Source organism: Porites lutea, chromosome 4 (assembly GCF_958299795.1).
Source record: "Porites lutea chromosome 4, jaPorLute2.1, whole genome shotgun sequence".
In the NCBI taxonomy this organism is placed as follows: domain Eukaryota; kingdom Metazoa; phylum Cnidaria; class Anthozoa; order Scleractinia; family Poritidae; genus Porites; species Porites lutea.
The window spans coordinates 6,112,356-6,139,833 of NC_133204.1; the positions used below are offsets into that span (position 1 = coordinate 6,112,356).

Consider the following 27,478-nt stretch of genomic DNA (forward strand, 5'->3'; position numbering starts at 1 on the left):
TCTCGACTACGTCTCGAGTTTTCCCCTCCACTTCTTTCGTGCCCTAGCCGTGTCCTGCGTGATTTACAACAGAACAGAGCAAAGTCAAGGCGTCTTTATTTTTTACATATAATTCTCCAATTTCTTAACACTGAGTGTAGAAAAAATAACACACGCTTGTAAATATTAATATGATTAAAGGGAGCTCCGCTAAACTAAAGTGAACATATGACGTTATTACCCATGGCACATGTTCTGAGCTGGCCGCTATGCTCAATAAAACACTTACTGACTCGGATGTACGGAGATTTTTTAATTCCGCGAGCCAGTAAAACGATACTATGAGCAAATCAAACTTAAGAAGCAGAACCATCAACACTAATGGCTTTTTTTTCTATTCATCTTACGTTTTTTCAGTAAGATCAGTAAGATCCATGATGTAAGCTTGAAAGAGAAAAAGCTTCGTTTCCGGAGAAGTACATGAACTTTGGTTCCTTTAAATTCTTTTGATAAAATCCATTATTTTTTTTAACGTACAAAATGATCTCAGACTTATTTTTATGCATTTTCCTATAATTACTTTTACTTTGTTCACATACAGTCGAACCTCAACTAATGGCCACCTCTTTACAACTGCCACCTCTTTTTGTCCCGGCGGACAGTCCATATATTGACTCTTGTTCGGACCTCTCCACAACAGCAACGGCCACTACACTGCTTCCCCAAATGCCAAAATAACCATTTCGACAACGGCCAATTTTTTCAACGACTAACGAAAAAGTCAGAAATTTAATCCGTATGGCGCGTTGATGATTAATCTCGGCAATAGTAATTTGATTGTGTTCCATTTATACTGATTTAGTAAGCATAAATTGTGTACGATACTTATAGCGAATATTGCTATCCTTGCTCATTTTTTCATGTAAACAATAAGATTCAAAACATTATTTAAGTTTTTTCGTGTTTTAATTGCCCCCGCAGGGATTTCGCCCAGAAGGCGAAATCCCGAGGAGGCACTCTAGTAACTCGCGCGTATATTAAGGAAAGTACTTACAGTTGATTTTTACAGTCATACAGTCAATATAGAAAAAATCTCGATTTGCTTGAACAGGGGCCGCGAGGAATCTGTAGGTAATGATGACGTTTCTATTGTTTGCGCCTGCAAGTACGAAATGGCTACGATGACGTAAAACACAAAAAATCCCGAAACAACAGCTTACAATAGGTAGGTTTTGTGACATCAATTGTGCAGTCATACTTCGATACTCTTTTGCGTTACGTGTTATCAGTGACATTCTCTGGAGCAGTTGTTATGAAAGTTATGGACCAAAAGACACTCGTTAAGCGCAGATGAAGTTATAAGTTGCGTAGAACAGTGTATGTCTTAACCCTAAGTGAGTTTGCTAGACACGAGTTCACAAATATTTGATTGGAAACCTTGCCAGACACTGTCTCTTATTTCTCATATTTCAAAGAGCTACACAACGAACAAGAATACTATTAACTGACAATATACAGAGCGGGGGCATTTAAATAAGTTGAGAAGTAGCTATGGAACACTGTTATTCTAGTTCTAGTGAGCTCATTAATGTAAACAGGAACTTATTAGGCTGATGGTAATTTAAAAATTACTAATTGCAGAAATAGTCTGCTCAGAAGGTCTGTCATTCTCACCAGGGGCATACTAAGCAGACCTGGAAAGAGAGTCAGCACCGAAAAAACGAAACAAAACAAAATAAAACACTCAGTTCAGAGGCGGATCTAGGGGGAGGGTGCAGGGGGGCGCACCCCCCTTGAGATGACCTAATTAGGTTTTCTAATACAACTGGTCTTCTGCAAAAAAAAAAAAAAAGAAAGAAAAAACTGTGTGGTTTATTGGTGTTGAAGTAGAGCAAGAGACGAGTGCAACCCCTCCTAAAAAAAATCCTGGATCCGCCCCTGCAGTTGAACACATGGATTCTTGTGATGAAACTCCTAGTGCGCGAAAGTCCCCAGCGGTTGCTGGTTATCATTTGAACTAACGGCGTGTAATGTCGTAAGACCCCAATTTAAGGCAAGAAAACCCAGTCGTCCTGCTTTTGGCTATTATTCAAACTGCGGTAGGTTAGAAGTGTTTGTATTTATTTTAATTCATTTTGAAAGAAAGGTATTGTTACCGTTAAAAATCATCGCCTGAACTTGTTTCAATCATGATCTCTTACACACAAACGTTATTGCCCCCGCAGGGATTTCGCCCATCCTGAGGAGGCACTCTTAACTCGCGCGTATATTAAGGAAAGTACCTACATTTGAGATATACAGTCATGCAGTCAATATTGAAAAACTCTCGATTTGCTTGAACAGGTGCCGCGAGCAATCGGTAGGTAATGATGACTTTTCTATTGTTTGCGCCCGCAAGTACGAAATGGCTAGGATGACGTAAAACACAAAAAATTCCGAAGGGACCGCTTACAACAGGTAGATTTTGTGACATTAATAATTGTGCATTCATACTTCGATACTCTTTTGCGTTACGTGTTATCAGTGACATTCTGTGGAGCAGTTGTTGTGAAAGTTATGGACGAAAAGACACTCGTTAAGCGCAGATAAAGTCATAAGGTGCGTATAACAGTGTATATTTTAACACTAAGTGAGTTTGCCAGACACGAGTTCATCAATCTTTGATTGGGAACCTTGCCATACATTCTTTCTCGTCCTTTGACCGGAATAAGACTCGGCCCCAAACAAGCAAGAAGAGTGAATGATTCAACGGCTAGCTTACCACTAGGAGAACGATGGACGATTACAGAAATTCATCGACCATCAGATTCTGTGTTGACTTATTCCCTGCTCACAGATGTCCTTCCGCCATGATAAAGTTTAAAATAAGGCTAGAATGCGCGAGCGTGAATTGATCAAACGTCCTTTCAATTTCTAAGGCACACTTTCCGGCAAATAAAATGAACTAAATGTGAAAAGTGAAATAGAAATAGCGAAAAATTCAACTTCTAATTAAATGTTTTCTTATGGTTTAAAATAAACTATTCTCGAAACAGAATGTTTTGATCAAAGCTGTGTAAATCGAACTGAAACTTTGCATGGAACCTTGCGTTTATTTGCTGTATTTATCTTACCTATTGTATGGAATATGTGTGAACATCTTCATTATGAATAGGTATATTTCAGAGAGCTACACAACGAGCAAGAATACTATTGACCGACAATATACAGAGCGGGGGCAGCTGTAGTGTCAACTATTACTAGTCGTATGTTAGAAACCTTTATATGGTCAGGAAGCGGAACAGCAGATTTTCAAGTTTGAAACAGCTAGCTAGTCAGGAAAGTTGGAAGTTCTGAACTTGTGCGGTAAAGCTAGATTATCTATTTATTAAACATGGATTGATGTTAGTCGACTCAGACACATAGGGCCAGCTGTGGTACCACAGTTTGAAGCCCACGGGAAGAGAGTCAAAAAATAAGTTTTCCTCAACGGTTGGCCGTTGTGTTTTGACGGGTTTTTTTACAGTATTTTTGAAGTTTGCTTTCCTACTGAGTTGACTTGCTTTTTGGGCGCTGACTTTCCTTCCAGGTCGCTAAATAAGTATTTACCACTTAATTAATGCTACGTATAATTAAGAAATGGTAAACGTTCAGCGTGCAATCATGGATGCACGCGGGAGGTTGCTAAGCACGAAAGAAGCGTAAGAGTCGGCATCTAGCTTCTTACGTACTTAGCAAACCTCCCAAGTGCATCCATAACTCCATGGTTGCACAGCTGCAACGTTTTCCATTTCTTTTATAATATTATCAAAAGAGAAAAACATTATTTTCCATTTGCCTTCAGTTGAGTCATCGGTCCGCGTTCATGTATGCTGCCATCTGCCCGCCCCTTTGAGTTTTTCTTTCGCTGAATCAACCGTTCTCCGTCTTCAGGTAAATTGCGAAACGTTTTTCGTTGTTATTCTGTATGGCATCTGTCTACTTGCTCTTAATATAAGGGTAAAAACTTTGACGGAAAACTATAGCTGCAACTATAAACACCAACTAAAAAGACTCTAAAAAATAAGCTAAAACTAAATAAATGAAATAATTATCAAGCTTATTTATGTGACAATTTTTTAAATAAACGTAAAGTAGAAACGAGAAAATTTGACTGAAATTCCTTTAGAATAACAGGTAACACTAATTTTTTAAAAGAAATTAACCAGCTTTGTATCGAAATCTGTCTGGGGAAATCCAGCTATGAAAGTCAAGGTTGCAACTGAAATTCGCTGACACACAACTGGCGCTGAAGCTGTTGTTTTTCGACCGTTCTCTGAACGACTGTTATGAATGAACACTGACGAACAAAATAATACACACAGAAGTTACTGTTCGAAAAATTTATTTGAAAACCCAAATGTTTCTGTACTCAAATGAAATTTGCTTATTCCAGCGTAACGTGCCCGTTTAAACTCAACTAAAATTTTTAATCCATGCGATGAAAACTTCACAACAAAGCTGTCTCGAATTTGAGCGTGTTTCCTAAAATATTTGCTTGAATTTAGCATCAGCTTGACCAAAAAGTCAATAACACAATTAATGCTAATTGATAAATTTACATTTCAAACAGACTTTCTCTAAACACACAAAATGTACCTTAAATCTTCGCTCGCTCCATTTTCCTTCAGCCGATTCTAGCCGCGAGAAAAAAAAAAATTAATTTATCCAGGGCAAATTTGTCGCTATTCTTTTGTCTTTTTTCCTTCAAAACAACAGCTAAGTATTTTCTTCAACTTCCACTTGTCATCTGTGCATTTCATCGGTGTATTTTACCGTCAGGAGAGGAGATTTGTTGAATTTGCCTAAATTTTACCGCGCTACCACAGTTTCTTGGCGTGCACCCGCAGGCAAATGGTAGTGGCTAACTGACCAATCACAGCGCGCGATTTGCTTTTGTTATGTTATAAAAGGTATTCTCCACCCCCTTCCCCCGCGGTAATGCATGTAGTTTACACTTATCATCGGAACTCATAATGTATTGTCATTGAACTACTAGCGTGGTTATTGACCTGCTGGTGTGTAGTTAGCAAACTGCTGTTGTGGTTATAAGTCGTTACGTCACTTTGCCATGGTAGCAAAATGTTTGGATGACAACAAACCGAAAATTCACTTAAAAAGTGAATTCGCACTGTTTCAAAATTTCAAAATTTCATTTAATTTGCCACATGTTGGCGAAGTTTTCGGGGTTTAATCCGAAAGGACCGTATCCGACTTTAGAAAAGGAAAAGGAAACTATTTGTGTTGTGTTCACCTACTCTGTAAAGCGCGCACGAAAAATCAGGAAGTTTCATGTCGCTGTCGTGCAACGACGGCTAAGAAATGTACAAAAAAAAAAGCGTGAAGAAACGTGCAAAGTTGTTGTTTTGTTAACTAAACCTATCGGTTTTTGGTTTTTGGTTTTTGTTTTGTTTTGTTACTTTTCTTTCTTTCTTTCTTTCTTTTTTTTTTATTTTATTTTTTTGCCGTTCTCGTTACTGTCGCCGTAGTTGTTGCTTAATCTCGGCCCAGTTGTTGTCCAGCAATTTGGCTACCATGGTAACTTGACGTCACACTTCTCCTCTATTGAACTGTGAACAAAAAAGAATCCCCTCCCTCATAATACCTGAACGAAAAAACATAAACAACGAAAACACCAGAGGATTGTGTTTACTAATTGAAACGGGTTTTTTGGTCTTTGAACTATTGTCTCTTCTTTGAAGTACACCTACAGAAAAATGGATGTCAATTATGTGCTGTTGGTTAGGACACTTGTTTAATTATCAATTTGTATTCCATTTAGAGGTACTGACGATAATGAATTGGCGATCGCTCACCCTTTGCGGTGCTTTTCAGGTTTTTGTAGGGTGAATTCAAAATTAACACAAAAAATTAATGGCGAAGAACAAGAGAGTGCAAACTTTATTATGTGCTCCGTAAGAGGGTCGAGTTTCTTACTTTATTTTAAAACAAGTTAAAGGATGTCATAATCCCACTCAAGCAAAGTAAACGAACCCGTGGTTGCTGTTGACAATTATTTAAAGTAAAGTGACAACCATTCCTTTTGATAATTTTTTTTTTCTGTTTTATATTTTTATATATTTGTTTTTGACTTACTTTCCACCTTCATTAACACTTTTGTTCATCCTCAATTATTTATTACATACTGTTAGTTGTACAGGAGATAGCTGACTTTGGATTACTGCCATCTTCAAGATCTGATAAATGCGCAAAAATGTGACCACTAAGTTTAATGAACCTACACAATAAATGTTTTATCCATATGTACAAATGCACCGTTCCCTATCATATAAAAAGAGTAATTACTTATCTTACTAGTATATTTACATCTCGTTTGTGCTCGCTAAACCAGTCATTGCCGTTCTTTCAGCGCCCAGGTCACCATTGGTGCCGCACAGACTGAGTAGAGAATTTTATTGTAATAAGCCGTCACGACAAGGACATTTCAAATTATATACTTCTTTTTTTAAGGTAAGGGCGATTATTTTCTGTTTTTGACCCTCTTTGGCTCATTGTGGTTGACTTTCATTTAAAAAATTACTTTCTTTCTTCAAATGTCGCTATTTTTTGGCAGGTTAAAAAAGCGACCTGTCTCTGATTTAAGACATTGTTGGTAGCAATGGCTGTTAGTAGCTGTTTTGTACAATGGGACTCATTCTCATTAACTTGAATTGTATTTTGTTAATTATGATTATACTTCAAAACCCTCTTCGATTGCTTGCTAAGGAATCTCACATTTTGCCAATGAGTTCTTTATTCGTTTTAACGAATAATATCCCATCGCTAAACCGGTAAAATTTCTTTCTTTAGAAGGCCAAGTTTTCCCTCTGTGATTTGCTCTTTCTGATAATGTTTATTGTCAGCATACCAGAAAACATTTCTTAAATGGTTTCCGATCCAGGTGCGTAACGTGAGTTTTTGAAGGTGTACGTACGGTGGGAAGAAAAGTTGTAGCGCCGAAGGCGGCCTAACCTAGGGAAGTCTGAGGGCATGCTCCCCAAGAAAAATTTTCAATTTAGGGTCTCGGAAATGCCAAATGCATCGTTTTCCGGCAGGACATTTTCAGTAAATTTCAAACGCAGAAAAATGCAGCAGTTTGTTGTTTAATTTATTTTACCCATCATTACGGGGAAAAAAGGCCAGTGACGCCATCAGGATTATAGAATAATAAAGGGTGAAAGAAATACTAACACAAAGACACCAATATAGTTCTTGGTAAAGTACTAGAGACCTATAATTTTAACTGACCAGATGTCAGTGCTTCTTCATTTATTACAAATGATAAAGTATTTTGACCTGAACTGAGCTTATAGCTTTTTTCCCTGATATTAGCCTAATAAAGAGCCTCGTGGCATTTCTATCTTCAACAGACTCGGTGTCTTGCCGAGGGAAACCTTTATTATTTTGAGATTATCACGGCAGCGATAACAATTTTGCTTGATATGTAAGGGCAGCTGTGATTTCACTTTAAGACTAATGGTTATCTTGTGGTAAATGACAACCGTATATTCAATTGGCATCTATTTTCTAGGGCAACATGTTAACTGTTAACTGATAACATCAATAAACACACTGTAACCAAAACAAAGAAAAAAATTGCATAATATGGAAGTTGCTCACTGTTTATTCTCTATTTTACATTCTTCGCTATCCCCCGCTCCCATCTACGAGCGGGGGGGGGGGGGGGGGGTGGGGGTCTTTCAGCGTGTATTATTAGTAGTCCTAGAAACGTCAGTTGTGCCGTTTCATTTTTTTCACGTGGGTTTTCATGGGGTTTTGATAAGCGTTATGAATTTATTCCAAATGAGAGTTTATATCCGTGTGTTGAATTGGTCGATAAGGGTTTTTGAGTTTCCTATTGAAATAAACGGAAACAAAAAAAAAATAAAGATTACAGATCATATAGTACTCTTTCATATTTTGAAATTGAAAACTCAAGTTTTTCATTCATATACTTTGGGACGACCAAACCCCTAACTGAGTGCCGCCTTAACTTTCAAAACAATTTTTGTGGCGAAGGTTTTAGACAATACTGAATGACCTAGTGACGCACTAAAACTACAAACCTAATACGCTGATTGGGAACTCAATAGACTGAAAAACGAAATTTTCTAAAAAAATAGGTAAACTTGATTTTGATATATATTATGTTACTTTAAACTCGATTATCAACGAATCCCATTTAGAATTAGAATGAAAGCAATAACCATCTAATGATATATTTTACTTTGTTAATTGTTTATCGTTCGCGTTACATCATGTTTTTGGGTAATTTGTCTTGCATGAATACATTTGACTCTTAACACAAACTTGTTTACCATTAACATGTCGTTTGGCCAGTGAGCCTGTCCAAGGCTAGCAGCCCACTTAACGGTAACAAACCTTTCCTTTCGGTTTCTCAATTTTTTTTTTCAGTTTTATAAGTCATTTCAGAAGCGTGTAAGGCGATATCCGCCTATAAATTACATTGTTATCATGCCAAAAAACGTTTTAACGAATATGGACGATATATGTATGCATTAATTCATTTTAACGCAAATACAGCTACTTGCTGGTAAGTTGTAATTTATGTTGTTACGTTTTTTTGCGTCGATTTGGCCTTCATGATGAGGACAGTTTCCAGTAGAGCGTAAATTCGTAGAATCGAGTAATTGTCACGTGACAAAAAGTGCCTGTTACGTACTTTCATTTTGCCCCTTTACATGCTATTCGCCCAAAAAAGAGTTATGTGAGACCTTCTTTTACCTCAGCTTATAACGCCGATAACGAGGTTTCCTCATATCGAGGTCCTTTCCATATAAATATTTTGTTATTACAGCAGGGGCGAAGAGGATCGTTCGTTATACAGAGGACATCGTTAGAGGTTCATTATATTAACTAAAGGTTTCGCGGCATCTAATTTCCGTTTAGGACGCCCATGATCATGTTGTTCTCGTGCAGAGCAAACTAAATTTGTGTGAAACAATACCGTTAGTGACGCTGTCATACTTCAGTCTTGGTGAGGTAATATACATATCATTCCTCTATCATTTCACTCTCTTTACCTCAACGTCAATGAATCAGGATCTCGTCTTAAATTTTTCTTGACAACTGACACCACCTCTGAGATAAAAACAGCTAAGATGAGTATACAAAAAAGGGAGAGTCAAGACCTGTAATCCAACCAATTTATTATGCAAGTGAGTGAAAATTTTTAAGAGACGAAAAATCACAATAATCCTGGCAATTAAACTGGATGGAACGAAATTCTGTGTATTTCTACAAAAAGAGGGCACTTTGGTAGTATAGTATTAACAAATTTTTAAAGATCGTTATTTGACCATTGGCCTTTCAACGGACATATAGGCGCATTTAAGGTTTGACGTATTGTAGATGTGAAATTCGTCACTAATCATTGGCTTATCATAGTCACATTTCATTTTATTTTGATGTTCTTTTAACTGACGCAGGAAACCATCAAATTTGATGGGATCCTGACTGACGATAATTTTACAACTCAAAAGACCTTGATTCACAAAAGCCTCAAGGTAAATATGGGCTCAAAGGAGTAAGTTTGGTCACACCTCGAACACTCTTTTCTTTCCCATATTCAGTTCTTTACCCTTGCGGTAAGTTTTTGTTACCGGGAAATAAATTAAAGTCCACTGGCTTTCATAGCTGAAGCAGATTTTTCTGGCATTATTTTAGGCTATTTGAAACTCAACATTAACTCAAGAAACTTAACTGAGGCTAAATATCTATTCCAATCAACTAAGTTTAAATTAAAACAATTTCAGCATCCTCATTTATCAGCTTCTGTGCTCGTACTCTTTCTTTCGAAACAGTTGTGCTCTTTTCATGCTTCATCTTGGAAAATAGGGCGCCTGTTTTGGGACGACTCAGTCTTCGCTTACAGATAGGAATTGACAAGCGTTTTTATTTTTTATGTATGTCCCCCACTGTTTTCATTCATTTCATGGCATCGTCAGTAGATAATTATTCAGAGCTTGTTGAAGATCTATTGTCAAAAATCATAAAGTTCAAAGTTAATTGCAATTGTTTTTGTTTTAATCAAACGTTAAAATTCCAAACATTGTTCAGAATGAATTGAAACTAAGATCGTTAGCATCGGTTTAATTATAAGCGAAAAGATGTTTATGATCTGTTTAGAGAGTACTAAATTTTATTTAATCGTCATAGATTTCATTTTAGAACAAAAATGCTGAAAAATTAATATATTTTATATCCAAAAATATGGGGCGGGGGGGTTTAGGTTATATATCGCTTAATTTGGAATTTATAATTGTAACTGGCCTGGGTTTATAATGCTTAAAGATTGTATAATACTGTTGAATTAAAGCAACAGCGACACACAGAATGGCAACTTATTAAATCTGGCACCATACAAATAATTAAACATCCAATAGCAATGCGAGAATACTGGGATAATTACTCAGTTTTAGGTCAATTTTAGGATTGTAATTAATGACTTAAATCAATTTGGCTTGTTCAGCGATTGGAAAGCGTTAAACTGGCAACCATTTAGCGTTGCTCCCTAAGTTTTAGGCTAAAATCCGATAGATGTGGGGAGGAGATCAGGTAAACAAAGGATACTAAAATGTCTCTTTGAGACAAGAGAAGATTAACGGTTAGTTGTAACGATTGAATACTACTAACAGTAGATTGAGCGCCTCGTCGGCGTACACCGTACCCCGTACTCACATTGCAAATATTTTATTTTGCCCTTTAAATTTATTTGTATATTTATAAATGCTACAACTCCTCTAGCGAAGGGAAAATTATCCTTGAGAAATATATTCTCATGTGTATTGTTCTTCCGTTAATATCGATTTCAGAGACGGAAAGGCGGCTCTGCCATCTAGAAACTAGGTCGGAAAATTTTAACAAAACGTTTTATCTTTAGGTTACTTGATACTTACATTGAAACTCTCAAGACGGAAAGATGATTATTTTCTTAAAAAGTCCCAAAAGCGCTGTGAAATAACTATGTAGTGTTTTGCAGAATAATGTCAACTGAGGAATCTGCATTCAGTGTCGAAGAGATGACGCAGGTGCAATGGCAAATTTTGGCGCCATTGATAGCTTATTTAAAGTAGTTTGTTTTCCGCCACCGTTAGCCATTTCTAGGGTACTAAATTGCCTCAAAAAGTTAATAACACAGTATTAAAAAATACAATATTTTTATGTAAAATGTTATTGCCTATGTAGAGGGTTATAAAATTACAACTTGTCAACACAGCAGTCAAGAAGAAAATGTACTCTCATTTACATAAGCTCAATTTACCAGTTATTACATTTTGTCCGTTTGATTTAGTTTCCGTTTGCTTTGTTCGTCCCTGGAGAGTTTTAAAGTAGTTAAATACTTTTGCCGAATTAAAAATCTTAGTCAATTTAAGAGGGAAATTGCGAGCAATGAAAGTTCAAAAAACACCGGAAAATTGAGAGTAATATCGTTCATTTGCAGACACCTCCTACTGATGATGATAAAACCAAACAATTCCTACCTTTTAGCAACTGTTTAACGTTGAGACTCCATAAGAATAAGATTTACAGAAAATCTTGGTTACGGTATAAATTGCCTATTTTAAGCGTTTCATTTACTTTCAATGCCGACCCTAAAATCTTCTCTTAGGCCTTCTGACACATAAATGCCGGTAGCAATAATGATATTTACCCCTACAATGTAAAATTATTCAACCAAAAATTTTCAAATTATTTTCATTAATTATTTCTTAGACAAAATTGTATTCATTGTAATGTCTCGGAAAGTATTTTGAGCGCTCTACTTGGACTTTGTTGCCATCTTGCCGCTTGAGATATTGCGCATGTTAATTCTGAAAAAAAAAAAACACAACTTTACAACAACAACAACAACAGTTGCCTAGGGCGGGGGGGCGGGGGGGAACGGGGCGGCTTAGTCGGAGGTTTTGCTACCTGGAAAATTTCTTTCTAATGCTGACCGAGGAAGTTAGATGACAAAAGTATCACTTACGTTTCGTCTTGAACTCCTATAACATGACTTAGAGTCATATTTCTTTCCTTAAGTTTCCTTTTCTTTCCTGGTATCCTCCTGGTCTCCGATTTAATCTCAAAAACATAGCTGCATATCTTGCAAGAAAACACTTTTTAATTGAGTAAATTCATGTCACCAAGGCTACCAATCAACTGACACTCCGGGTAAAGAGACCTTCGTTAACAGGGAACGGAACTACAACAAATGATGTTAACTCAGTTTATGGTCAAAACAATAAAGATCCCTTGTTTCCCGTTTTGACTTTGAACCTTTTAATGTGAGGTGTCTCGCAACAGGCACCTCAATACATACAGTCAGGGCAGATTATTGGTTTATTGGTTTACTGAATTGCGCCGGTCCTGACTGCATTTGGTTTGAGAACATTTATCTACTACAAAGAATAGATTTAACTAAAAGATTTACGAAACAGAAAGACATTTGGAACTCCGGTAACAAATCAATTGCAGGTAAAAGACACCTTTTTAATTACCCTTGTAAAATGATTGAGGGAATATTAAACTCCAGGTTAAAGGACGTATTCCTTTGCCGTTATGTGGGTTGGACAACTATCATGTCTGCAAAGTTGCAGCGTGTGAATGTTAATCAGCCCAAAACAATATTCCGTACAGGAAGGATATGATTATCCCGACCTATACAAAAGCACAAAAACATAGGCTCTAAACTCAAATGAAGAAATAATGAGAATCCATCCCTTGGGAAACAAGTCCGGCCGTTTTGCAAAGCTAATTTTGAAATATGTGTTCATTAAATATATGTGCTTCAATTAAGCCATGCGTGTTATTTTGGGATTTTTGGAAATGGGGCATTGTGAGGTACGTTTTGTCTGTGCCTGTAAACTCCGACATAGAATGTGCATTCATCATGAATCTCTGGCACTAACTGCTCCTGTTTTTTAATCGACATTTCAGCCCTTTGTTGTATTTTAAGCTAAAAGTAGGCCACCTCAAGTAGTAATATTACAATAAGTTGTAATAACCAAAGTAAACTGAAATTCTTTTCTGTCATTTTACAACATTGCAATTGAAGAAGAAAATTGAATGGGCGCTAAATACTATCGAGATATTTTTAAACAGGATTAAGGTATGATTAGGACCTTTGTTATGGTTTCAGCGTAAAACTGTCCTTTTTTATTCCGTGCCAGCGAAACATTATTACATGTACCATATTCTCTTCCTTGCAGTGTCTCGAAGTGAGTCGCTTGCCATGTCATTTATAGTGAAGGTGATGGTGCTTATCTGGTCTCTTAATCTATCTTTTCATGCTAGGTAAGAGTAATTAAAAATCCATTTTTAGAGATGTACTCGCATAGCCGTATTACTTACGTATATATGAAAGATGTCCAGATGCGACATCAGTTCCCGACAAACGCACGGGTCTTATGTGACACGAGTCGGGATAACTCGTTCGCGGTCTTGTTACGACAAGTTTGCTTTCACCATTTGTACATTGCTTGAAGCTTAATTTACGTCAAAAAATATTGTTTCCTCTTGTGCACGTCTCATTGACGGAAACATTTAGCATGTATTCAGGTTCCAGTAACGTATTACTAAATGTTAACGTCAGACGTAACAGCTAGATGAAAAACGTCTGATAATCATCCGAGTCAAACTCCCACCTGATTTTAGCGCAAGTTTCTGCAGTAGCTGTCAATAACAAACATGTTAGTTTTTATGCAAATGTCTGCTAAAAATGGTTACGTAGTGGTTTCCAACTCCCGCCTCCACTGACGACCAAGATGGCGGCTTCCACGCAATCGCCAGGTTGGATTAAGAAACGACTGTGCGTTTACAATAAGTTGATAACGCGAGAAATGGAAAGAAAATAAAAACCCGCTATTTAAATTTAAAAAATGTTTAAATGAACATTATTTTTTTTAAAAGAAAATATCATTAAAAAATAAAGATGGTATAAAGATGGTAAACGAATAGAAGAATAAATTAAGTATGAATGCTAAGTTGTAAGAGGCAAACTTAAATTAATCAATTAAAACTATAAACTTTTCTTTTTATATTCTTAGATCTATTTTATATAAATCATATCTTATCCGAGCAAATCTTTTTAGCCATAGAAAATTTTACCAAAAATTTTCTCATCTCGCTCGACCAGGATTAACACGATCTCTCATTCTAATTTAGAATTTTAAAGGAGCTATTTCATAACTATACTCTCTATTCCACCAAAAAAATGAAATAGGGCAAAGTAATTAGTATTACAAGTCTCCTTTAAGAATTACTGAATATTCAACATATTAATCTACGTTTTTTGTTTTTTTTTTTCAGCCATGCTTTTACCACTAGGAACATAACAGGATCAAGCTACAATTATAGTACAACAACGTTACCGCCAAGAACTAAATCACTCTCCACCTCACTGAAGTCTTTATTCACCACCAAGTGAGTGTTGTGTTGTTGTTGTTGTTGTTGTTTTTGCGTTTTCTGAGCAAAATATCGAAATTCTCGTTAAAGCGACCAAGGCTACTAATGCGACAAGTGCCTTAACTAGTAAGAAAAAACCTGATTTTGGCATTTTGGTTTGGTGCTCCCTAATACAATAGGAGGTCGAACGTGTGAATTTTAATTGGCAACTGAAAAATTCACTATCCCCTTTCTTATTAGAAACAGCTATGGGCTGCCACGTTATCAAGTGTTGGCGATATTTAATGATGCAATTTTAGTTATCTTTAGTTAAACATGCCGCCTAATGGTATTATGACATTCAGCGGAACTGAAGGCCAAATCTACAATTAAACGAAATGAAGTGAAGCCTGGTATTGATGCGGTACAAGCAGAATAGTACTCTATCCAATTATGGAGTCAATGTTTAACAATGGATCTGAAAAATTAAGGAAAGATCAAAGAATAAATTAACCCATATCTTGTGCATGTCTTTGCTGGTCATAAATTCTAGGTGGCTGAATATAGTTTGATAGATTGTGGATAGTTGCCATTCATTAGGATGTTATTTAAGACTCGTTGCAGGTTATAAAGTTCAAATTTGGCGGGAAAAAATATACTTCTAAAAACTTACGTTACAACGTTTAACGTAAGATTTCCATCATTGCCATGGCAACATGGTTAATTGGTATCAAACCTAAATTTTGAATTTATTAGGCTTAAACAAAATCCAGTCGTTAGGGTTACGAAAGACTAATTAATTTTGGCGCGAAATGTCAGCGTTAATTTATAATTTCACAAGCGCATGGCAACCTTCGTACGTCTCAGTGCCAAGATAGCAACAAAGTTTTAAAATTTTATGAATGAGGTTGTCAGGGCATTTGAGGACGCTCTAGGAAACCTAAACACACAAAATAGCACATCAAAAAGGATTCTAACAGGTATTTTGTCAAAAAATTCTGAAAATTCTTAACTTGAGGCAAATTTGTATAGGTTATAGTATGATTTGTAGTGATATTCAGTTGGCATAAATACCACGAGTTATATTTCGAAATTGCTATACGTAACTTCACGAGCCGTTAGGCGAGTGAAATTTGAGACAACTTTGAAATATCTTGAGTGGTATTTATGCCAAATATCACGTAAAAATCATGCTATTATATGTTTATACTACTACCCGCAAAAGGTTTGTAATTTTCACATGTAGGTATTTCAAATTAAGCTGAAATACCACTGTTCTAAGCCAATCAAATTGAAGAAATTTCCCATGTAGTAGTATAACACGTACGAATTTACAATTTAACTCAACTAAGAAATAGCTTTCATGAGAAACTTGATCACTCACTTCGTTTCGTTACGCCATTTCTCTAGTTCCACGAGCATCAAGCTAAATTCTCAAAGAAAGTACATCACCCTACTCGCTTCTTTGACAAAGTGGACTCGTTTTTAGCTACCGTCACGCCTAGTGATGCTCATCAAGCAGCCACTAAAGATGAAAAATTGACCTAAACTTACCAAAAATCGCCTACAAACCAAACTTCAGCCGTTATTATAGCTCAACAAAGCAAAATGACTACGTCAGAATGACGTTTCCAGAAAACTGGATCCTTTAGTGTTTTAGAACAGCACCACTTTCTATGGTAACCCCATATACGGAGTCACGTAATCCTATCCATTGGATTGTTTGTATGTAGAAACTCATTCGAAACCGTAAAAAAGTCTCAGGCGTCAATGGGTTTTTACGCATGCTCGTCACTGATGAGCGCGCTGAGATCACGTGATACGAAAAGCAGAACAAATTTCTACCGACAACTTTGGGCAACTTTCTCAGCTTGTGGGCGCGTTTTTGGAAAGTCTATTACCTTGAGTTCATATCCCCCATGATCAAGATGGTTACATATACAGTGAGAAGATAAAGCTTTTCTAGAGAGACTGTACGTGTTCAGCCACCTCATTGCTAACTTTATTATTGAAACTAGACCTTGTCGTTTTATTATTCGATAGGAATCCTAAACAAGAAGCACCAAGGTATAATAACACCGAAGAGGTGAAACCTGCGAATACACCTCCATGGTATGTTAGTCAGTTCCTTTAGATAAATATGACCTCTCAAGGAAAAAGGGTTATTAATCTTGTACTATGAAACTATTTTGTTACTAAGTGTCCAAACTATTATTGCTTGTTTTCTAAAGATACATATTAGCGGTCTTTTCCAGCTTTGGCGTAAAACTCTGGAATGAGATACCATGTAACATGCGAAATCTACCCAAAAAGGAATTTAAAAGAGAAATTCGCCGACTTCGCTTAGATATTTTAGTAAAAGAAAATGACTATATGGACTGAAACACCTTTTATCATACAAAAAGTTGGTGTGGCTAAATGATTTTTCTTAAATGTTTCAATTGATTTTTCTCTTCAACCTCTAAGTCGTTAGCGTTTCCTTGACTGTTCTTTATGTATAATGATGCTAATTTAAATCTATTTATGTGATAATATTTATTTTAAAAGTTAAACCCTAACCCTCAGCTTTTCTTCTGTCCCGCCTAGATTAGCTTTTGCTACCTAAGGGACATTGTAATTAATTAAAGTTAATTCTTTCAATAAAGTTATGTTGTTGTTGTTGTTGTTAAAGGGCCGTTTTCAAATACACGGGTAAATTTTCACTTAATTTTCATATAAAGTAGGTTGCTTTAAAACGTTGCTACAGACCGACAATTATGTTCTAATTTGCCGGCATGACAATAATGGTACCGTAATAGTATGACATTTAACACCTAACAGTTATACTACACGATTGCTATAAAAGTATTTTTTCCTTTGTTAGGGAATTTCAGCTGCGGTACGAGGAGCTGGTGATACCAGGACGAAATGTTTCCGACGTACTAGAGATTGTATTTAGGAATTATGACAAGAGAATTCGTCCTTTCTACGGAGGTAAAAAAGCCTTAAACAACTATTCACGTAGTTTTTCCTTTTATTTAAGGTATGTTTGATGTAGTAAATAAAATAATTCTTTTTTTCCTTATTTCAGTGAAAACTCTTGATGTTGACCTGGACATGTTAATTTTGTCTTTTGGAGAGATAAGTGAAACGAGTATGGTAAGTTTTTTATGGTAAATCCTCGCGCAAACGGACGCAAAATTTTTCTTAGACGCAACATTGTTGGCCAACCTAAGAAATCGCAAAGTAAGTATCGTTGGATGTTATATAGCGCGTCCGTTTGCATGCACACCCTATTGCATGTTGTTACAAGTTGTTGCGTGTTGTTGGGAGTTGTTGCGCAAAGTTTGAAAATCGTCAAACTTTTAGCTACGCCAACAATGTTGGGAGTAGTTGCTTCCATTTGCACGTCGCCTTAAGGTGATGTTACAAGGGACGATTCGCAACGACGATTTTTAGCGAAACAAAGCGTTGCAATGTTGGAACAACGTTGCAACTATTCAAAGCAATGACGCAACAACGTTGCAACGATGTGTTGGGCTAAAAATCGTCGTTGCGAATCGTCCTGGTGTTATATCACCTTTATACAGATCGCGTTACGTGCCTGTTAAGGAGAGGTGACATCCCAAATGACGGGTCGACATAAACCCAGGTTTGTAGAACCCCACGTGCCCCAACCTCGGATAAGTTGTCGGTTTAATTCCCGTACGTCGTGAACTCCTTCATTAGCCATGATCGTGGAAAAAGTTAACAAGAAATTTTGTCACTGGTTCTACAAATGTCAGAAACAAGGGATTTCTGTTTGTTGATCGGAGCCCGTGAATTCCAAGAAATTAATCAGTAAAGAGTTGATCAGTAAATATATCGTGGTTTTTCGCAGCTTCCAGTCCAACGTCCCCACCCCCACTACCCCACCCCCACCCCCCCCCCCCCCGCCTTGTCCCATTGCTATAATCAACAAGCTCTTTTGTTTGGTATTGGATAAAAGAAGACATTACGCGGGATCAGTAATGACGCTCAACCTGAGATATTTAAGTTTGCAGTTAAGTATTCTTTGACCTCGTTAACTTATCATGCCGTTTTTAGCACAAGGGGAGGGAATAATGATTATCGTTCTTTTCATTTTTTCGTCATCCTAGGATTTTGAGGTGGATCTATATCTTGGTCAGTTTTGGCAAGACCCTCGCTTAGCTTTTGGAATCAATAGAACAATTATCCTGGGAGGAGCAGCATGTGAAAAGTTCTGGTTACCTGATACCTTCTTTGTTAATTCAATTGACACTAGAATACACAGAATGGTCTTCGCAAACAAGAAAGTTTGGATAAATTTGATTAATGGGACTATGATGCTCAGTGCAAGGTAACGATTCAGATTGTTAATAGGCAGATAAATGTTAAGACACTGTCAGTGAATATCTCGTCACAATTTAAAAAAAAGGAAATCTCGATATAACGGTAAACTTGATGCTTCATCAAAAGAACCTTTTACAATTGAGATTTTCAAAAGATCACTGACAATGGTTTTTCGGATTGGGTTCTTGATCAATCACCTCTTTTCGGACGAAGTAGGGACTATGTCTATCCCTCGAAATATCTCAACTGTTGTTAACAATTTACCAAAAATTTCAGCTTTGGCAGTCATTTTTGTTTGAGAATCCATTTTGTCAAGACACGACCGAAAACGCACAAGGTTCTCAGGTACTGACGACAACGGCGAAAAAAAGGCTGCGCGGCTAGATCCAATCGGAATTCTCAACAGGGGAAGGGAACTAAACCAGTTTGGAAAATACAGCCTACTTAAAAACCGCGGAAAGTTACCAAAAAATGTTAGTCATCAGACTTTAGATAATCTTTTAAAAAACTTGCCGAAATTTTGATCGGTGTCGAATGAGTATGTTCCCTTTACTTTCAACAGGCTTGTCACGAAAAACTCATGTAAGCTAGACCTAAGAGACTATCCTCTGGATAAGCAGACCTGCCATCTGGCTTTTGAAAGCTGTAAGTAAAGCTAAGCACTATCCTTATCCCAACTGTGTATGGCATTGATTTAAACTCTAAAAGCAATAGCATTCTTTAGAAGGGATTGCATCTTAAAGAAGAGAGGATAGAATAAATTAAAAGTTATTACGGAAAATGCATGGAAATTCTTGTAAAGTTATCTTGGCTCATCCGGCTCGATTTTTATTCGATTTTTTTTATTATAATTGTTTTAGTTTCATATGAAGAAAAAGATTTGAAGTACAAATGGAAATCCGAGGTGGAAAGTGACATCTTTATTTACGACAAGGAGATGGCACAGTTTGACATCATCAGCGCGAAGAGATACCTGAAGCACAAAGTCTATCATTCTAGTAAGAATTTAACTCCCAAAAATTTGTCAAGAAATTGAATGAAATAAATTAAGTTTCTTCACCAAATGAAGAAAGAGGAGAGGAACACAAAAAGGTCCAGATTTTACGGGTCAATACCATATTAAGATCCCGGCGTATTACAACCTCGAGAAAAGCTGCTGGGGCAGAGGAAAGAATGTCCCCTTCCTAATTCCAAATCCAATGCTTCACTTTTTCTGAAATCTGGTATTTAAACTTCTGAGATCCTTTCTGAAAACAGCATTAAAAGAATGCATTGAATGGTTCATCTAGTGTGACGCTTATTTTCAAAGGGTGAACATTAAAGGGTCAACATGTCTACATTCGTCGAGTAAGGAGCGACGCGGTCCTTATTCGTGTTTATATTACTATTAAGTCTTTTAATTAGAGATCAGAAATGTATGCTACCCTATCAGTTGTACGCTTGTCAGGCAGAAATACATATAGTTCCCTGGAATTAACGTTACTTATTTACTACACGATAGTTATAACAGCTATCTTAACTGCTGGTTACATTATTTTTACAGGCACCTTTTCAGGTTTGACGGCGACTATGATATTTCGACGACGATCTATGTATTACATCTTCCAAATGTACATTCCCTGCGTCTGCGTTGTGGCTCTCTCTTGGGTTAGCTTCTGGATCAATCACGAAGCTGTTCCTGCTCGTGTAGCGCTCAGTATTACCACGGTATTGACTATCAGCTACATGCGAGGAAATGTTAATGCAGGAATGCCTCGTGTGTCCTACTTGAAGTCCATCGACTATTTCCTCCTTGGTGGTTTTGTCTTCATCTTCATGACGCTGCTGGAGTATGTTTTAGTGCTCAAGCAGTCTCGCAAGTTGCAGGAAATTAAAGAAAAGAAAACTGACTACGAGATGGGGAATCCAACTGGAGAAGATACGGTAAGAAGTGTTAACTCAAATTTTAGAACAAGATATCCATCAGTAGCCTACAGTAAAAGAATGCACTTTTTTTAATTACTTGAATGAGTGTCAATGTATTTAGTACAAAAAGTACTAATTGTCGACACTACTTTACCTCTCCTACTGGAGACGGGACCGCCATTTTATATAGCTTGGTCATCCGAGCCACGCGAAGGTCTAGGCTGGCAGCCCAGCTCTACCGAATGAATTAATCCTGCCGCTACTAGTTCTATTTCCGTTAATTTTAGGCCATTCTTTGTAACCTTGCTTACCTTCACATTTCTTCAGGATCGGAAGCCGTTACTGGTTACGGTTGCCGTCGATGGTAAGAGTTACAACTTTAAACATCGTTTCGAAGATATGGAAAACGGAGACAGTTCCCATGCGAAACGAAAGTTCTCAATACACGAACGTAAACGAAAGCAAAGCCTAGCCGCACGTCTAAAGCCCTTATTTGCCAAGAAGAGAAGGAAAGAAAGCAAAGGCGGCCTTAGATTAATTAAACAGAGGTTCAGGTCTGAGAAAGGTGTTCATTACTTGGATCAATACTCGCGGATTCTTTTTCCACTTGGATATATCGCCTTCCTCACCACATACTTTGTCATTTACATGGCGTAGCCGAGAGCCTAAGATGCAGAGTGGTGTTGATTAGTCTTTTTCAACAACCGTTCTACCGTCACGTACATGTACACGGGTATACATTCATCACCTCACAGGTAGAGACGTGTTATTTGTAAGAGCCTTGCATTGGAAATCTGGAAGACAATGGCGGCAAACGCAGGATATTACGCACTAGTCTGTTGGTAGCTTGTTGAGAAATTTTGGCATATAACCATGTAGTGAACATTAATTCTTCTGTAGCCGATATGATATCCTCGAGTACACTAAACAACTTTGCATGCATTACACAAACTTGAAGCAGTGGAATTAGTTTTGCGATTTATTCGCGATGACACAAATGTCCCCTGATAACACTGTCAGTGGACTGCAAAAATTAAAAAAAGCAGGTAAAACTCAGGAATCAGATTAACCCCTTAAACCCCCACAGTGACAGAAACCACAATTTCACTGGTTAGAGACACCACATCTTCATTATGTGGGGACACTTCTGCTTAACAGACATTAACGAGGGTCAAGTGGGTTCAGTGTATTTGGTTGTGTTCACAACGTAATACTAAAACTTTTCTATTCAAGATGAAACATTTGTGTTTAACAGAGAATGAATTATGCGTATATTTTTATAACTGTATCATGGAATATACCCGAACTGAATGTAAAGATAAGGTTTAGGTTGTACTAGTTGACAAAGAACATCTTGACAGTATCATCCAAGATTGATGATTGTGAGGTCATAGATACCTCTTGCGTCATTAACTGTGTTAAGGACATATCAATATACAACTTGCTTGGTGGATAATAAGGTCCCATGCAGCATGTGTAAATCTTGAGCCAGCATTAATCAAATCAAATATATGTACACTGTTCATCGTAACCTTATGAAGGACAGCATTAAAAAGAAGGCTTATTCATTAGTATAACTGATTGTTAAGGTTCCTGTCGGAAAAGAACGCAGTAGTCTAGTTACAACCTGTTAAAGAAACTGAGTTTCTCTAAGGCGTAGCAATTAACAGGAAAAGAAATAAAAAGTTTTTTCGTCTTTATAAGCCCCCATTCAAGAGAAAAACCCTTTGTCTTAAAAATGGTAAACCATAAATCTGGTGGAACTAAATGGATTTATGTTGGCGCTTATGTTTTTTCAGAAATCGTTTTCTAATGCGTGAGAACTTTAGCAATCAACAAGAATCGCTGGTCGATTACGATCATAGTCCCTAGGTAATTTAACAAGTTTAGAGGTAATAATATCACTCGCGACTGTTGCCAAGCCCGGGGTGAATCCGCTTAGATGCAAGCAGAGGGTGATCCGCAAGCTGGTCCTGAGGGTGCCAACGCCAGTCCCTCGGCAACAAACCAGGTAACGAGCCTCCTCCCGACTTAAGGACTTTAGTTCCGATGGTGAGGCGTTGCTATTCCGGAATGAAGATGTCCTGGCTGGCTGCCGCGACGGTTATCGAATGTTTCTATCGCTCCACTTAAGACAAGATCCAAGAAGAAGAAGAATTCCTCTGGGCTGCCAACTAAATCCCGCCCATCTATTTTATTTTATTTTATTTTATTTTATTTTATTTTATTAGCTTCACCTATTACTGAACAATGAATAATAAACGCTTAATAGGCAGGGGTGCCACAACAGCGGTCAGCCAATTACAGTGGTCCCAGAGCTTAAAAGATATGTAAGAAACAGTAAAACTTCGTATGACAATTAAAAACAAAAACGGAGACGCACAGACACCTTACGTGAACTGGTGATAGGCTCCTGACGTGAAACGTTAGATGACGGACAGATAGTTTTCCAGGATCGTGGTTTCTCTGGGTCGTTGTTACGTTCTAAGACATCCACATAGTACTTGTATATGATGGATTTGAATTGGCTGATGTGAATGTTGCATGAAAGTTGAAGGTCATTTGCTAGCGTTTTCCAGATTCTGGTGGTTCTATTAAAAAATGATCTCTGAAAAGTGACAGTATTACATTCCCTTGAAAAAAAGTGAGAGAGATTACGGTTGCTGTTAGATCTGAAAGTGCGAGTAACTAAGACTTGCAAGAGAACAGAGGGACTAACTGTGCCGGTTACAATTTTGAAAAAGAAAATCATATCTAAAAGCTCGTGCCAATAGGAGATCGGTAATAATAAGTCAAGATTCATTGGTCTGTCCCTATATGTTTGGTCACAAATGAATGGTAGATCCTGGATATACGTTTTAGCGCGCCTCTGCAAACGCTCGAGCTTTCGAATCAGGTCTATTGACTGCGGAGTCCAGACTTGCGTGGCATAGCCAAGATGGGATCTTACTATGGTAAGGTATGCCAAGCGTCTAACTGGAATGCTTTTGACGAGTCTTGTGTTTCAATTCTCCGTACATATCCCAGGAGCCTGCTGGCCTTAGCGCATTGCACATTGACTTCCTTATTCCATGTGAGGTTATCCGTGATGTAAACACCAAGATCCTTCTCGGCAGAGACAACTTCAAGCTGACAGCCAGCCATATGATAGACAAAGACGACGTGTTTTAAGTTTCCTAACGATGCACTGCGCTTTGCAATTGCTGTAGTTAAAGTTTAGGCTAGCAGAATCTGACCACGTGACCAGGTCAGATAGGTCCTCCTGAAGTTGTTCTGCCTCGCGCGTTGATGTTATTTCATTGAAAACCTTTGTGTCATTGGCAAAAGCGGCAATCTGGCTTGACCTAACAACATCTGGCAGAGACTTCACCTACAGAAGGAACAATATGGGGCCTAAGATCGATCCCTGTGGGACCCCTGAAGTCACAGCTAAGGGGCTTGATGTTGCACTCAAGATAGTCACTCGCTGGGATCGATTGTGCAGGTACGATTCTAGCCGATTAGCAGGTTCCCCCCTAACACCATACTGATGTAGCTTCCATAGGAGTAATTTGCGTGGTTTACTGTGTCAAAGGGTTTTGACATGTCCAGATAAACTATATCGACTTGTACACCTCTATCCAGCTTTGTGCCAATTTGGTCTAAAACTTCAACAAGCCGGGTTACACAAGATCGTAGCTATGAAGCCATGTTGACATGCGCTGATAAGATTGAAAACATGGTCCCTAATAGCAGTGAATATGCACCGCTACATGACTCCAGGAACGATAGAAAGTAGCGAGATCGGTGTGTAGTTTTCCGCTTGTTCTTTATTATCTTTTTTGAAAACAGGAAACATGTTTGCTGGTTTCCAGTCCTCCGGCAGACAGCCAAACCTAAGCGACTAGTTGAACAATTCGGTAAGCGAGGGTGCTATCACGTCAGCTGTTTCTTTCAAAATTGTTGGCAGGTAATTTCATCTGGTCCAGTAGCTTTACTGGCATCACGATTAAGCAGGATTAGTTCAACTTCAGATACTGAGAGAATCACATCAGTCAAGAACGGGTCTGAGTCTGGTAACTGACCATTCTCCCTTTCAGGGGCTGGAGTTCCCTGATAAGACGGGACTATCGACGCAAAATAGTGGTTAAATAATTCCGAATTGTCACTGGTTGCCATGGTAATCGTTTCAGGGACGTTTTTGTGTTTTGATTTCACTTTCAGAACAGACTAGAAGTGTTTCTGGTTTGACTTTAAGATTGTGGAGGACGAGTCTCTAAGAAGGAGCCCACAAAAAGGTGAAGGCTTATGACGATACCAAAGCAAAACCGGCCAAGGGATAAGGACCGTACGCCGTGCAAGATGGAACAAATGAGTTGGTACCGGAAAAATCGAGTTCTCCAGGCAGGGACTAAAGATGCGCATAGGGAAGGGCTCTGGGAGTACCATGACGAGCCTTGTACTCATTGGATTTTGGGTATAGATTACAATTCTACTTATATTGAGTTAATAAGATAGACCTCTTTGGGCTATGAACCAAAATCAAGGAATTAATCCAGTAGGCACTTTTTAAATCTTCTCCAGTCAGGCTGGTAATTAATTTGCCTCACCGGCTGGGTATCGCAGCGTTCTCTCCGGAAAAAAAAAATAATATGCTCGTAGTGGCTTAAACGTCATTAACGTCAAAGTTCAATTTTAACAGCCGATTGTTGTTATTGCGAAATATATTACTTCGGCACCGTGCCTAATATGATTAGCATAAATTTCTTACTCGTCTTCCATAGCATCTGTCAGTAAACCTACTAGAGGGACAGCAAAAACTAACTACATGAAATGAAATGTTAACAGATGAACGTTTTGGAGAACGTAATAATTATAAGTGTTATTCAGTCCACCATCTCTTTTACCTTACACCTCGTCTATCGTCAATTCAGCAAAAATAATTACACTAGGAAATCAGTACAATGGCGAAATTTGATTTGTAGAAAGTCCAGAGTCTCATGTTGTTTCCATGCAAAGGCAACATTAACAAAGTGCGAACTCACCGGTCGAGAAGATTGGTTTCCCATGCAGGGTTTCTTAGAGCTTTCAATAATTTCGGGACAAATGAATGTACTAATAGAAATACAATCTTAATACTACATTGCATTTTATGTTGACATATATTTCTCCTGTAATGGAATTAAAAAGGAGCCTTGAGAATCAGTCTTACAAAATCTTTCGAGTAGTGTTGTTCAGTACTTTAGTTTGTATGTCGAGCGGCTGAAAAGTTGATTGTTTGAAGTTAAGGGTTCAATGTTGAAGATCTGCCTCATTCATTAAAATTCAAGATTTTCTAATATAATAACGGCTTTTAAAAATTTAATGTGCACCTGTAAGGTTCTTTCACTATCCGTATCAAGGCTTCAAAATTAGATTTCTCTCTGATACGTTTTCGTTTCCATTTATTGTAGTATAATTTTAATACATATTTTGTCATCCTACTGGAGTAAACAATGCTTTAAAAGCTGTTGGTTTTTTGTTTTTTGTTTTTGTTTTTTTGCGTTTTTTCGTGACCGAGAGATCGCAGTCATTACGAACGCAGATGACAAAAGAACGTTATTTCATCCGGGATTTGTGGAATTCTTACAAGTCATGCAGAGAAGCGGTAAACCATCACAGTGACTGTAATTCTAGAGAGCGAAATGTAGCATACAGGAGTGGGCAAACTTTGGCGCAAAGGATTTGTGTTAAATTGTCAGACGATCTGCTATCCTTTATAAAGGTAAATCATTAGAAATATTTCCGCGACATGGTGACAGAAGTAATCTATTAATAAGTATGGCCTTTTTAGGGAAAATTTCCGCGACTGTAGTTTCTGCTTCGCTGAAGTTTTCTATCAGTTATTAGGAATGCCAAACACTTCTGTATCAATACAAAGTACAAAAGACCAGAAAGACAAAATAACACAGAAATTTGATATTTTTTGTAATATTGAAGGCCGATTGTATGTTACACATTTTATTTGCAGTATAATTAGAGTCATTTTGGCTATTTATTCAACAAATTCTTACATAAACCGGATTAAAACTAATAAAATCGGTTTGATTTTATTTGGTAATCTTTTTGCAATGGTGACAATTTCCATTAAATCTAACCTGCCGGCATCGCTTACACTGAGGTATACATCAAATAAACGATGGATTTGTCTGCAAATATGAGATGACGTTCAAATGGTATATAAAATTAAGGCAGAAACGAATCTCAGCACTTTGACCTAATAATTTTGAAATATTGATGACTCAGAGGTAAAGTAATGATCTTTGATAACGTTACCTCGGTCCACGTCATCAGCCTTAACCGGTTCAAAGCTGTTATTTGCTGGTTGACTGGGAATATCAACCGTATCCTGATCTACGTAAAGAAAATATTTTGAGGATTTAAAACGAAACAAAAATGCTAAAGCGCAGCCACCAGGGGAGAAAAAGTAATATATATTATTGTGGAGAGCTGTGTATTGTTAAGATATATGAGCTACTGCTTACTGCATACAAGACTTAAACAATTTACTGTTCCACGAGCTAAACCAAGATGATAACGTCCTCAGTGGCACATTTGTTAAGTGATATACCTGAATTTCTATCATTTCGATAAGCCAATGACTTATACTTGGTGACAGAATCAAAATACCCCTACGGTTAGCACTTCTATTTTACACGTAATACAAAACTACGTAGATCATGATGTCGACCGATTCTTTAACTGAGAAACTCGGTGATGTAGGATAGAGGCCATTCACGTAGAAAAGACAACTATTGGGAAGAAACTAAAAGGTTTTCACCACGTCCTGCTATCATATATCCACCGTGCACCTATAAATGATAATTTTGTGTTGACT

General features: G+C 37.5%; 1 protein-coding gene across 2 annotated transcripts; it reads left to right on the plus strand.

Moving 5' to 3' along the window:
- The first annotated feature begins 6,438 nt into the window (after positions 1-6,438).
- LOC140934028 (gamma-aminobutyric acid receptor subunit beta-like) lies at positions 6,439-22,287 on the plus strand. Of its 2 annotated transcripts, none has more exons than XM_073383712.1 (11): positions 6,439-6,468; positions 13,212-13,296; positions 14,311-14,424; positions 16,429-16,497; positions 17,249-17,358; positions 17,456-17,523; positions 18,504-18,724; positions 19,280-19,362; positions 19,578-19,715; positions 20,261-20,640; positions 20,950-22,287. In XM_073383712.1, the coding sequence occupies exons 2-11, from the start codon at positions 13,235-13,237 to the stop codon at positions 21,277-21,279; spliced, it is 1,575 nt and encodes a 524-aa protein (XP_073239813.1). In that variant the 5' UTR covers positions 6,439-6,468; positions 13,212-13,234; the 3' UTR covers positions 21,280-22,287. The 2 variants fall into 2 exon arrangements, with proteins under 2 accessions (XP_073239813.1, XP_073239812.1); XM_073383711.1 differs by lacking the exon at positions 6,439-6,468 and adding an exon at positions 10,419-10,624.
- The last annotated feature ends 5,191 nt before the right edge of the window (positions 22,288-27,478 follow it).

What these genes read in the sequence shown, in the direction of transcription:
- LOC140934028 (XM_073383712.1), top strand. Translation starts at nt 13,235, where the DNA reads ATGTCATTTATAGTGAAGGTGATGGTGCTTATCTGGTCTCTTAATCTA. An exon ending in AGATAAGTGAAACGAGTATG is followed by an intron (nt 17,524 to 18,503) that starts GTAAGTTTTTTA and finishes TCGTCATCCTAG; the next exon opens with GATTTTGAGGTGGATCTATA. An exon ending in ACTATGATGCTCAGTGCAAG is followed by an intron (nt 18,725 to 19,279) that starts GTAACGATTCAG and finishes TACTTTCAACAG; the next exon opens with GCTTGTCACGAAAAACTCAT.